This window comes from Vulpes lagopus, chromosome 12, assembly GCF_018345385.1.
Source record: "Vulpes lagopus strain Blue_001 chromosome 12, ASM1834538v1, whole genome shotgun sequence".
Taxonomy (NCBI): domain Eukaryota; kingdom Metazoa; phylum Chordata; class Mammalia; order Carnivora; family Canidae; genus Vulpes; species Vulpes lagopus.
In genome coordinates, this window is record NC_054835.1 from 81165221 (window position 1) to 81179656 (window position 14436).

The 14436-nt window shown below is 37.4% G+C and overlaps 1 protein-coding gene across 1 annotated transcript in view; it reads right to left on the minus strand.

The window, feature by feature from the left end:
- The window catches only part of UGT2A1 (UDP glucuronosyltransferase family 2 member A1 complex locus), a 47707-nt gene extending 45227 nt beyond the window's left edge, over positions 1-2480 (minus strand). Inside the window, 1 exon segment of the mRNA XM_041726889.1 lies at positions 1765-2480. Coding sequence (XP_041582823.1) covers positions 1765-2480 — 716 coding nt within the window.
- Positions 2481-14436: the final 11956 nt, after the last annotated feature.

The following is a 14436-nucleotide window of genomic DNA, read 5'->3' on the forward strand; positions in this document are numbered from 1 at the left end:
GTGTATTTGACAGTTGCTAAAAGAGTAGCTCATAAAAGTTCTCATCACAAGAGGAAATAATTTATGTATGGTCACAAAGTGTTAATTAGACTTAATGTGGTGATCACTTTTTTATATATAATATGTAGAATCATTATGTTTTATAACTTAAACTAATATATGTCAATTACATCTCAATTTAAAAAAGAAAACATCTTAATCTCTTTCTCATGCCTCTTAACATGCCTTAACCAATTAGCCATTAGCTTTTATTAATTTCACATGATAAACAGCTAACACAAATTGAATGGTTTCTATCTCCTGGACACCATTGTAAAATCCTTTTATATGTTAACTAATTTAGTCCTCACAGTAGTCCTGTTAGAGATGGGGTGAATACATGTGGATATAAAGAGAATTAATTACTTTTCCATGGTCACATACTTGTAGGCGGAAGTTGTTTATCAAGAGCCTGTGGTCTTGATTACCTTACTATGTAGTCTCATCTGCATTATTTTTCTCCAATATAAGCTACTTCACTATTCCATGCTCTTATCACTTCTTTCCTAGAGTTATACAGAAGCCTATGGAAAATTTTCATTTAGGATATGGGAAGAAAGAACCTATGCAATAGATTTTCCTTAAGAGATAAAGATTGTAGAAAGAAGTTTATTTTTGCTTCTGCCTTGAGGGATGTACAAACCTGAGAGTGGAGTATAAACTTGATCAGATATTGAGTCTACCATCTTTTCATTCCAGGTCCGTATCTGTCCAGATATTTTATGTAAGATGCAATTTTATACAATACAGCCCTTTAAACTTTTTCTGTTTAGTAGGTAAAAACTAAAATACTTGGCTTTGAAAATATTTATTGAATTAATTCATTATGGAAATCCTGACATTTCCATGTTTTTTTCTCGTACCTCCCCACCTTGCACTTTGACCTTCATAAATAAAGAATCATCAGTAATGCCCAGCACACATATGCTATTTTGATATTCCACAACATTGGGCACAGGTATCCAAAGCATAAATTTGGATGTTGTCCTCAACTACATCTAATTCTATACTCATATTCAGACTTTCTTCCCCCTACTTATTTTGCAGGAAAATTCATATTCACTTTTGAAATTTTTTCTTGTGTATCAACTTCAACTCTAGTTTCTCAGAATATCATTCTCTCCTGTTACATACTGCTTATCTCCTTTAACTATCTCTTCTTCTTTACCCACATTATTCATACTGTAAACATTCCCTTTCTTGTATGACTTCTCTGCTTGACTGAAATTCTTGAAGCCAGGAACTTCATCTTAGTCTTTGTTGTAAGCTCCCTACCTAAGGGAGTGCTTAGTAAACAATAGGAAATATATGAACAATGATCAGAGATTATCTGTACGCATGTGTGTTTTTAAACACACACACACAAATGCCTATATTAGTAATGGACTTATAGAAAGCTTAAACTCTTCCAGTTTTCTTTACATCATTGAAATTTCTAGGCAATTTCTACTGCCAGTGTAATAACTAAATTAGAATTCAGTCCTGTTTTTAAACTGTCGCTGTATGTTATCCATAAAAGAACTAAGTTGGTATATATGAATCCACAAAATTAGAAAATGACACACTATAGTTACAAAGCATATTGTCTTTCATCTTCCTGTTCTCAAATGATACTAATAGATGGTTATCAATATGTAGGGTTGAAAAATAATAGCCACAGGGAAATAAAGAGAAGATACAAAACTCTGTTCAAATTCAGATAATAATAAAAAAAATTACATACCCAAAGCTTTACTGTAGTAAGAATCCCATGATTTCCAAAGAGTGTCAAACATGTAGTCCTGTAGACTGTAGGAGATGAAATTCCTTACTCTGTCAGTGAAAGACATCTGGTCAGTGAGTTCTGATAATATAGCAGGAACATAGGAAGGAGGGAATGGTACCTTCCCACAATGCTTTTCCACTGTTGAAGCTGGAGAAAATCTTAAGGAGTACATAAATGGAACTCCCAGTTTTAAAGCTACTATATCACCACAAGGGAACACTGGATCTGATATGAGGACTTCAAATTTGCTTTTCTTCAGCTTGTCCATCAGCTTTTGGTTTTTGAGAACACCATCACAGATTTCTCTAGACAGCATGTGGAAGTTCTTAATGACTTTGGCCATTTCCTGATAGAATCTCCAAATGGTTGAAGGAGATGGCCTATTTTCCATCCATGTCAATACAAAGTCCTTGATTATTCCTTCTACTCTTCCTTTGTCAAAGGGCACCTTATATATTTCAAATGTCAGAGATGGGTTAAAGGTCGGTGTGATGAAAAGTGCACCGGAGGCAACTAAGACAGTCACGTTATGCTCTTTTTTAATCAACTCATCTATAATTATCTTAATGTTCAGCCAGTGACTACCTTCCATTGGCCAAATCAGAACATTCCCACCAAGGGTGATTCCTAGGAGACTAATCTTGAGAGACAACAGCAGAATATTCTTATTTAACATGATGTGGCTTGATGTAGAGGATTGATGAGATGTGAAATCTGTAAACAAATTTATCTGTTTTTCAAACAAAAAAGAAAGACAAATTATTTTTCAGTTTTGATTCAAAACAATTGATACCCTCAAGAGCATCCTTTCAACCAAACGATATTACTCATGGTAGCATCATATTTTATGGTAATTACAGGCTTGGGTAACATGTGTCTTATCTCTCAACTTGTTCCTTTAGCTTGGGTTATGATTGTTTTTTAAAGCTTGATCCTTCGAATCTTTCATTGCATCTCATAATTGTGAAATTCTTACTATTGAATTCTTTGAAGCTACTGTATATCTCAAGTCTACCTTCAGGCCTGGGTACTGAAATATCAGATTGGCTCAGAACTTATTCAAAAATGTAGAGATGCCAAGGCTATAGATTTTCCAATATTTAATACATTTACTATAATATCATTAACAACAATTAAATATTATTATAGTGGTTACTATTTCTCAATAGATAGGATTATTGCAAGGAGAATATTTACAAGAATGTGAAATACAAGCAAATAAAGGATGTGTAATGTTTATTACTGCTTTAATAATATGTTTATGAATTTTTTTTTAATTTTTAAAAGGTTTTATTTATTCATTTGAGAAAGACAGCGAGAAAGAGGACAAATGTGAGGGAGAGGTAGAGGGAGAGTGAGAAGCAGACTCCCTGCTGAGCAGGGAGCCCAACTTGGGACTTGATTCCATGACCCAAGATCAGGAACTGAGCAGAAGGCAATTGCTTAACCACTGAGCAACCTAGGCACCCCATTTTTAGGAAAATATTTGTATTAAAAATCACTGAGAAAAGATTATAAGTAAATGAATGAATTGTGTACAAATATACATGCAAGAGATGGGTAACATTACTAATCAGTAGGAATTCTTTGAAGAGAATTACTAATTCAAACTTGCTTCTATGGAAACTGTTGCTCAAAAGCTAGCTGGTCTGTGTGCAGAATAACTACATTTAGACCAAACCTTTCATAATTGCTAGTATTTTTTTTAAGATTTTATTTATTTATTCATGAGAGGCAGAGACATGGGCAGAGGGAGAAGCAGGCCCTATGCAGGGAGCCCAATGCGGGACTCTATCCTGGGACTCCAGGATCACGCTCTAAGCCGAAGGCAGATGCTCAACCACTGAGCCACCCAGGAGTCCCTCATAATTGCTAGTATTAATTAAGCACTTCCTGTGTGTCAGACATTGTGCAAATGTTTTACATATGTTAATCTCATTTATTCTTCTCTAAAAAAAAGACCCAGTGAAGTAGAACCTATATTCTCACATCAAAGAAGGAACCATTGTTTAGAGAAGTTTAGTAATTGCCAAATTCATATAATAGAATAAGCTTTCAGGGTCTTTGGCTCCCAGAGCCTATTGTATTAATCACTAGGATAGATTGTCCTATCAGAGTGTACATTGCCCCCTCATCGCTATAAGGAACCTATCCATATAAACCATAAAGTGCCCCAAACATGCTGACACAATATAAAATGCACAATAGAAATTTGTGTAACCCATCCTGGACAATGTAGGATAAATCATCTGAGTAAAATAATCTCTATTAAAATTGTGCATATGTGTGCATATGTTTGTGAATAAGCAGAAATGACTTTTTGTCTTAATCTGTTGAAATGAGAAATCTTATATATGTTTAGTGATATCTTTTCTGAACTCCCCATTACTGAAGATAATCTATAGTGAAACACTGACTGCTTCTTTAAAACAACTGCTAACTTTTACAAAGTACTATTCAGAGTTTAGCAGACTAATCACACAGATCGTTGTGCGGATTTCAATTCATGCTTCTTTATACTAAGATTTTACAGTATGTAAAAAATTTCTGCCTGCTGGTGCCAACCTGATCGATAGTGACAAGATACTTTAAAAACACTTGCTGTGATTCACTAGAATGAACAACTGGTAACAATTCACTGTCATTTTACTCATTTTATTCACTATCGGGGAATCAGATTCAGTTTTAAACAATTAAAATAGAGTCTTTATTCAGTTTATTTGTATTTCTATAGGCAGAGAACTGCCTGCTAAGTGAAAGATGAATCAAAGAGATAATTCTTATGTCCATTTTATGCTCTCAATGAAGACAATTGCATATATAACTGTAATAAAAAGCATAGTATATTTGTGTCAGCATGCTAGCATGAGGATGTTGGGAGCCGTGTGCCAGGAAGGGGTTAATGGATCCAGCAAGGGCTCTCTGTTGACTCTTCCAACCATGGCCCACCTGTCTCACCCTTGTTGTTGAAGGCTTGTGGCTCAAGGACGCATACTATTGCTATCTATTCAAGGGCGCATACTGTTGCTATCTACTGTGAAAAGACATGTCTGGAGAACTAAGCTTAAAATATCCTGCTTGTTAAACAACCCTGCTTTATAAAAGAGTGAATAATACAAATAAAGTTGGCATTGTGGCTGAATCCGGCCATATGTCCCTCCTGCTCCCACTCTGTTTATGTCTCTTTTCTTTTCCTCATTCCCTTACCCTCATCCCTGGACGGTTGTCGCCCCCAGCGCGCGCGACATGAGAAGAATTTAGATTATGATAATAAAAGATGCACTTCAATTAATTGCACAAAAAGGGAACACACATGGTATTACATTACCAAAATTGATTATTGCCTTTACTACAGGATTTTTTAATAGAAACTTTAAATATCCCCTTTTTAAAAAAAAAAAAGATTATTTATTTATTTATTGAGAGAGAGAGAGAGAGAGGCAGAGACACAGGCAGAGACAGAAGCAGGCTGCATGCAGGGAGCCTGATGCAGGACTCTGGTCTCCAGGATCACACCCCAGGCTGCAGGTGGAGCTAAACCGCTGTGTCACCGGGGCTGCCCTAACTATCCTTTTTTTTTTTTTTAATAAATAAATTTGACTTTGCATAAAACTTATTTGATATAAATTTAAAATACATAAATATAAAAAATCCATTATGCAACATTAATAAAATAAAATAACCACCAAAGGATGAAATCTTCTTATACACATGCTATTTTAAAGACTGTAGCAGTCACTTGAGGGAATCATTTCTGCTTTTATGTATTCACTTTATGTGAAGGACTGAATAAACTGTCCACTGGTAGGAACTAAAAATAACAGACCTACCTTTAAGGAGGCCATTGAGCTTGCACTGGGATAAAACTTTCACTTGACTACTCTATAATACAGTTCCTTCAGTATCTATCAAATTATCTAAAGTATAACACCTAGATGGGAAAAAACCCAAATTATTTAAAAATAGGACTGGAAACCCTTTTAAGTAGTAAAACAAGCTAAAAGTAAAACCCACAACCTTGTAATAACTGATATTTCTTTCAGAAGAAAACATGAATCTAAATATACATTATTTACATATTGCTTGTCATAAGATTTTTAAATTTCTTACCTGAAGTTTTCAGCGAGAGCTTTAATAGCACTTGTTTGCTATTTGAAAGTTGGATTTAAGTATATCCTTGTTGGGTAAGCATAATCTGGTGAGAAATGTGATCTTAAATAAGGAAGAGGTTGTACAGATTTGTTTACTCCTAAGGCATTTGATTTCTATTACATGACTAAGCAGATTAACCTTGAGTTAAAATTGTTCCCTTCTATTGGTTTTCTGGCAACTATTTGCATTAAATATTGCCTTTGTTATTATGAACTCTGCAGCCCTTCACCTTCCCCCACCCAAACAAGGATGTCTGGATATATCTGAAATAATGATTGGTAATAATTAATAATCATTGATTATTATTAAGAAGTATGGTAAATACCTCTCATGCCCATGCAACATAAAATTATTATTATCAGTACTAATTATGAAAATATTTTTTAAATTGATTTTTTTTCTGATTTTTTCTGATGAGAGGGATTATGTTTATTCACAGGCTAGGAGCTACAACAGAACTGAATTGCTCTGTGTAAGGAAGAAACATCTCAGAAAAATTCCAACATTCTTATTGATCTTTGTATTTATTTTTTTTAAAGGTACTAATTTATGTTGGTTCATAACCATCTCAGGAGCTTCCCTGGCATAACCTGAAATTGGCCCCTGTGTTCAGAGGTCAGGGAGAGAAGAAAGAGGCAGCCCAGGTCAGGTTAGCAAGTAGCAATTTTAATAAGCAAAAGGAATTTACATATGAAGTATCCTTTGGGTGGCAGCAGTATGAATGGATCCTTGAACCCACCTGCAAAATCTTAAAAGTTTAGAAAGAGATTTTAAGTGAGTTTAGTCACATATACTCTGTAGATTTTCCAATACCACATAATTATCTCAAAGCTACGTCCTTGGAACAGTAAGTGGAACCCACATTACAGGGGAGAGGGTGAGGAGCCTTTGAACGTTAGGTTCCAGCTCATAGGTCAACTGGCAGTCATATCTTTTCACTGACCTTCCCTAACATTCCATCCATCATGACTGGATCTTACAATCTCACATGACCCACTCTTCTGCGGTGGGCCCTGGGCAGGCACCCAGGGGTTTCACTAGCATGGAGTTGCTCATTTGGCAGCTATTTGGCTGCACTGAAAGCAAATGCCATAGCTATGATATAGACACATGTAAGAGAAAACACAGATTAGAATAATAATTTCCAAAATCAGTGACAACTTTTTCTACAGAAACCCATGATCTGAACCATTGGTTTATCAGTTACCTGAACCTGTGGGTCAGATCATTCAGGGCATCCATTTGTGTCCTCATGAAATTTAATAAATATAATACATTAGTAGGCTCATCTACCAGGCATGAACAAAGAACATTCTGTTTGGGTAATGGTACAGCTGTCTTTGTGAGGCAGTGATAATGCCTAAGGTAATTTTATTTTGGAGAGATTTTCTCATCAGAGACTTTTCGATAATCAGTGAGGACAGGCTTTGTTGGCTATCCCTTAAGGCTTGCTGGATGAATTTAGTAAAGGCTTCTGTGTGTGTTAAAATGTCCTCCAGGCCAATGGAGGGGGAAAAAGCAGCCAAATTATCACAGTGGTGAAAAAACAGAATGTTCCCCCACTGGTCCTGAGAACAGGGAAGTTGGCAGCTTTAGAAACTTGAGCTGGTTGTACATACAATACAGGTTGGCAAGGGGAGACAACACTGTCAGGCAGGAGAAGATGGACTGGGAGTAGGTATGCCAGATGAGAACACCCATCTTCTTTCTTTTGATGGCACATGCTACATTCCAGGCATTGGGCATTTTAGCAGGTGCAGCTTACAGTAGGATAATAGGATCCCAGTAGAGGTTGAGTAGATCCCCCTATCTCAGGAGTGGGAAGTAACACAACCATCTTGGTGGGATATTCCATTGTAAATTCCAGTAGACTTTCCCAAGTGGGTGATGGGGTTTGGCTTCTCAGTAGCATACCCCACTGATCCACTGTGAGATTTGGGGCAGTCTGTTTCCCATGATTTCTATAACTTTACAGTATCAGACACTTTGGCAGGGGTCCCTGGTCTGGCACATAGAGCAACAGGCTCTGCTGGTTGATCATTCAAATGTATTAAAGCCTGGAACTGTATTTTAGTTGACCCAAAGTGGTTTCATCTGTTAACAATTTAACTTGCTGCTTTAATATTTCATTTTCATTTTCTTTTTTTTTTTTAAGATTTTATTTATTCATGAGACACAGAGAGAGAGAGAGAAAGAGAGAGAGAAAGAGAGAGGCAGAGACACAGGTAGAGGGAGAAGCAAGCTCCAGGCAGGGAGCCCGACATGGGACCTGATCTCGGGTCTCCAAGATCACGCCCCGGGCTGAGGGTGGCACTAAACGGCTGAGCCACCCGGGCTGCCCTCATTTACCTTTTCTATCAACCCTGCTGAGTGTGGATTATAGTGAAGATAGAACCTCCATTTAAAGTCAATATGCTATTACCCACTCTTGCAAAAAATGACCTCTGAAATGTGACCACCGATCACTATCCATATATGGTAGCCAGTTTCTCCGATCCCTAGTGGTGGCAGCCTGGTTTGCATGGTGGCAGGGGAAATCTTGGGTTAGGCCAGATACAAACCAAAACATATTTAGAACCTGCACTCAGAAGGAGAAGGCCAATATGACGAATTTGTCAAACCCTCACCAGCTGAACTAAAAACTAAAAAGGATGTCTTAGATTCTTTGGCAGTTGCCTTGGCTTTTGTTCAGAATACACATGCTCTACTGCATTAGCTAAGCCCTTGAATCTCAAGGACAATATACAATCCTACTCAGGCACTCTGATGCCCCCAATCTGCTGTATCTATGGAGGGGTCAGTAGACTTGTACCTGAGCTAATGGATCATCTTCTTGACTGTCAGTGCCTTATGAGATGTGATGGGAAAAAAGTAAAGGCTGACTCAGGTTCTTGCAGACTCAAATGTCTTTTCACACATTTTTCCCCCACAAAGGCTTGTTTATGATCATCCATACTTCGATTTTCCATTGTCCAAGCCACAGGGCTGGTCCCTTTAGAACAGCCCAACTGTCAATGCAAAGAGTTAACAACTAAGCATCTGCCAGATTGCTCCGAGCTCAGCCCACTGCTGCTGCATCCATTGCTGTGTGAGAGGCTCTCGTTGGAGGAACACACTGTACACTACAAAAAGCTATACAGTTCTATGGAAGTATATCAGGTTTCTGCCTCGTCCCTTGAACACAGCTAGACTAGCATCAAAACATTTTAAACAACTAAGAAATTGACTGAGGAGTTCAGCTGGGTAGGCAGCAGCACTCCTGAGAAGAGGTAGGACAGAAGCCCAGGAGTAGATGGTGGATAACATGGTGTGTAGATCTTCTGGGTCACACTGGGGAAGAATATTCCCCTTACTGGAGTACATTTGGAAAAAGGTATATTGCCTTTCCAAGGACAAGGGCCCTGGAGGGCGCCACTGAGTGGGCATGCAACATGAGGCATGTGCAGAGGACAGGTAGTCTGGTTGCAGCTTTTCGCTGTGCTTCACCATAGACTCCAGGCATCTGAGCAGACATGTGACTGCTTTTCTGGGAGAGAACCATGTCCAGCCCAGTACTGTGAGGCTTTCCTCCAGGGGAAGGGAGCAAGTTCATACCTTGCAGGGTCCTTTAAGATTTGGCATTTTGAATCCCAGCCACCAGACAGATATAAAACACAGGAAAACAGTGGCACCAGCTGACGGCCTGGGCATGGACAGGTTGAGGGCAGAAATCTGACTGATTCTTGGGACATAGGAGGGGAGATTGTTCATTTTTCTGTGAGGGCCTCCTGAATAGTGGCAGCCTTGAGTTCCCATCCCCAGGAACAATGGGGTGGGATGATGCCATCTTCTAACACCCCCCACAGTATAATTGGGCTTCAAAGAGAAACACAGCAGCTCCAGTGGAGGCTAGAGCTGATTACATCAGACGTCACCTCCCTGAACACTGCAGGAGCATCCTTATCAGGGCAGGTCCAACTGTGAGCCTGTACTGTGGGGCTCTCTCAAACAGGAGCAACACAACTCCCCCACCTCACCCCCTCCATGTACCAAGTCTACTGATCACAGAGTGTTCCAAAGCATCAGCTCCAGTTCTGGTAGAAATAGGATGAGGCTCTCCCCTCCCCACCTTTTTTTTCTTTTTTCTTTCTATCAGGCTTATAGTTTTTGTTCATTTGTTTGTTTGTTACCTTTGCTCATTTTTTGAATAAAGCTTCTTTTTCCTTCTTTTTTTTTTTTAATTTTTCTTTGGAATCAGGCTGACAGTTTTTTTGTTCATCTGTTTGTTTGCTTTTTTATTCTTTTTCCTTTTGTCTTTTTTTGGACAAGGTTTTTCCTATTTTTGTTTGTCTGCTTGTTTGTTTTAAATCAGGCTTAACAAACAAATCAAAGCACATCTCATTATGGTCCAAACACTCCCCAATGCAAGCAAGGAGGAACTCTGTAGGGTACTGACCTGTGGGAAAGAGCAGTCAAAACAAAATAGTGGGGTATATGCAGCATACACCAGAAACACTTTCTGAAGCACCAGGCCCTGGACAGTGTATGACCCTTTTTGATGTAGCATTACTCTTAGGAGCAAGAAACATAGCAAGCTTTCATAACATGCAAAAAAGCAGAAACTTAGCCAAAATTACAAGATGGGGGGAAATCTCCCCAAAAGAAAGATTGAGAAGAAATCACAGACTTGCTTAAAAGATATAAGCAATATATCTGAACAAGAATTTAGAACTACAGTCATAAGAATACTAGCTGGAGTTGAAAAAGGCATAGAAGACACCAGAGAAACCCTTCCTGTAGATAAAAAGGCATAGAAACTGGTCAGACCAAAATAAAAAATGTTATAACTGAGATGCAAAACCGACTGAATGTAATCATAACAAGGATGGAAGATGCAGAAGAATGAATAGATGATCTAGAAAATAAAAGTATGGACAATAATGAAGCTGAAAAGAAGAGGGAAAGAAAGCTATTGAATCGTGAATATAGACTTAGGGAACTCAACAATTCCATAAAGTGTAATAATCCATATAAGAGTCCTGGAAGAAGAGCAGGAAAAAGGGGCAGAACAAATTATAGTTGAGAACCTCCCTAATTTGGGAAAGGAAACAGGCATTCAAGTCCAAGAAGCATAGAGAACTCCCCAGAAAATCAACAAAAACAATACCAAGACATATCATAGTGAAACTTGCAAACTACAAAGATAAAGAGAGAATCTGAAAGCAGCTAGGGACAAAAGATCTTTGACCTACAATGATCTTTGACAAAAGATGGTTGACACATAAGGATAGCAGCACACCTGTCAACAGAAACTTGGCAGGCCAGAGGAGGGTGCCAAGATATATTTAACATGCTAAATGGGAAAAATATAGAGCCAAGACTACTTTATCTAGAAAGGCTGTCTTTCAGAATATAGGAGAGATGAACAGTTTCAAGACAAGCAAAAACTAAAAGAGTTTATGAACACTAAACCAGCTCTGCAAGAAATATTAAAGAGGACCCTTTGAGTGGGAAAGAGGGACCAAAGAGCAAGACCTATTGATATGGTGCTTATAAGAGACTCATTTTAGGCTTAAAGATACCTCCAGATTGAAAATGAGGGGATAGAGAACCATTTATCATGCTAACAGACATCAAAAGAAGGCTGGAGTAATCATACTTGCATCAGACAAATGAGATTTTAAGCCAGAGACTGTAATAAGAGATGAAGAAGGGCACTATATCATAATAAAAGGGTCTATCTAACAAGATTTAACAATCGTAAATATTTATACTCTCAACTTAGGAGCACCCAAATATATAAATCAATTAATAACAAACTTTAAGGAACTCATTGGTAATAATACAGTAATAGTAGGGGACTTTAACACTGCATTCCCAGGAATGGACAGATCATCTAAGCAAAAGAGCCACAGGAAACAATGGCTTTGAATTACACTCTGGATCAGATGGACATTACAGACATATTCAGAACATTTCATCCTAAAGCAGCAGAATGCACATTCTTTTTTAATGTACTTGGAACATTCTCCAGAAGAGACTACACTCTGGGTCACAAATCAGGCCTCAAATGTTATAAAAAGATTGAGATAATATCGTGCATATTTTCAGATCACAATGCCATGAAGCTTGAAACCAATCACAAGAAAAATTTGGAAAGACCACAAATACATGGAGGTTAAAGAACATCCTACTAAAGAAGGAATGGGTCAACCAGGAAATTAAGAAATTAAAAAAAAAATACATGGAAGCAAATTAAAATGAAAAATGACAGTCCAAAACCTTTGGGGCGCAGCAAAGGCAATCCTAAGAGGGAAATAGATAGCAATATAGGCCTTTTTCAAGAAGCAAAAAACGTATCAAATACACAACCAACTCTGACACCTAAAGGAGCTAGAAAAGAAACATAAACAGAGCATAAAGCTAGTGGAAGAAGGAAATAACAAAGATTGGAGCAGAAATAAATGATCTAGAAACAAAAACGTAGAACAGATCAAATAAACTAAAAGATGGTTCTTTGCAAAAAAATAATAAAATTAATAAACCCTGAGCCAGACTTATCAAAAAGAAAAGATGAAGGACCCAAATAAATAAAATCATGAATGAAAGAGGAGAGATCACACACAACAGTGCAGAAACACAATTATAAGAGAATATTATGAGCAACTATATGCCAACAAATTAGACAATCTAGAAGAAATAGATAAATTCCTAGAAAGATATTAACTACCAAAACTGAAACAGGAAGTACTAGAAAATCTGAACAGAACCAAAACAAGCAAAGAAATTGAATCAGTTATCAAAAATCTCCCAACAAATGAGAATCCAGAGCCAGATGGCTTCCCAGGGGAATTCTACCAAACATTTAAAGAAAAATTAATACCTATTTTCCTGAAACTGTTCCAAAAAATAGAAAGAGAAAGAAAACTTCAAACTCATTCTTTGAGCCCAGGATTACCTTGATTTCAAAACCAGACAAAGTCCCCACTAAAAAGGAGAATTACAGGCCAATATCCCAGATGAACATGGACACAAAACTAATCAAATCCAACAGTATATTAAAAAGATTATTGGGGATCCCTGGGTGGCTCAGGGGTTTGGCGCCTGCCTTTGGCCCAGGGCAAGATCCTGGAGTCCCGAATTGAGTCCCATGTTGGGCTCCCGGCATGGAGCCTGCTTCTCTCTCCTGTGTCTCTGCCTCTCTCTCTCTCTGTCTAAAATAAATAAATAAATAAATAAATAAATAAATAAATAAATAAATAAATAAATAAATCTATCTTTAAAAAAAGATTATTCACAATAATCAAGTGTGATTTATTCCACAAATACAGCATCCTTTCTCAACAAAAGCTCTCAAGAAAGTAGGATAGAAAAAACATACCTCAACGTCGTAAAGGCCATATACAAAAGACCCATGGTGAATACCGTCCTCAACAGGGAAAAACTGAGAGCTTTTAGTCTAGGATCAGGAACATGACTGGGATGTCCACTCTCATCACTGTCATTCAACATAGTACTGGAAGTCCTAGCCTCAGCAATCAGACAACAAAAAGAAATTAAAGGCATCCAAATTGGCAAGGAAGAAGTCAAACTTTCACTCTTCACAGATGACATGATACTCTAAATAGAAAATCCAAGACTTTATCAAAAAATTGCTAGAACTAATACATGAATTCAGCAAAATTTCAGGCTATAAAATGAACATGCAGAAATCTGTTGCATTTCTCTACACCAATAATGAAACAGAAGAAATAGAAATCAAGGAATTGCTTTCATTTACAATTGCACCAAAACACATAAGAGACCTAGGAATAAACCTAACCAAAGAGATACAAGATCTATGCTCTAAAAACTATAGAAAATTTATGAAAGAAATTGAAGACACAAAGAAATGAAAAAACATTCCATGCTCATGGATTGGAAGAACAAATATTGTGAAAATACCTATGCTATCCAAAGCAATCTACACATTCAATGTAAACCCTATTAAAATACCACCAGCATTTTTCACAGAGCTAGAACAAACATTTCCAAAATTTGCATAGAACCAGAAAAGACCCTGAATAGCCAAAGTAATGTTGAAAAAGAAAACCAAAGCTGGAGGCATTATAATTCTGGACTTCAAGTTGTATTACAAAGTTGTAATCATCAAGACAGTATGGTGCTAGCACAAAAACAGACACATAGATCAATGGAACAGAAAAGAGAACCCAGAAATGGACCCTCAACTCTATGGTTAGCTAATCTTTGACAAAGCAGGAAAGAATATCCAATGGAAAAAAAGATGGTCTCTTCAACAAATATTGTTGGGAAAATTGGGCAGCCATATGCAGAAGAATGAAACTGGACCATTTCCTTACACCATACACAAAAATAAATTCAAAATGGATGAAAGACCTAAATATGAGACAGGAAACTATCCCAGAGGAGAAAAAAGCAGCAAACTCTTTGTCGTCATCTGTAGCAAATTCTTACTAGACATGTCTCCTGAGATAAGAGAG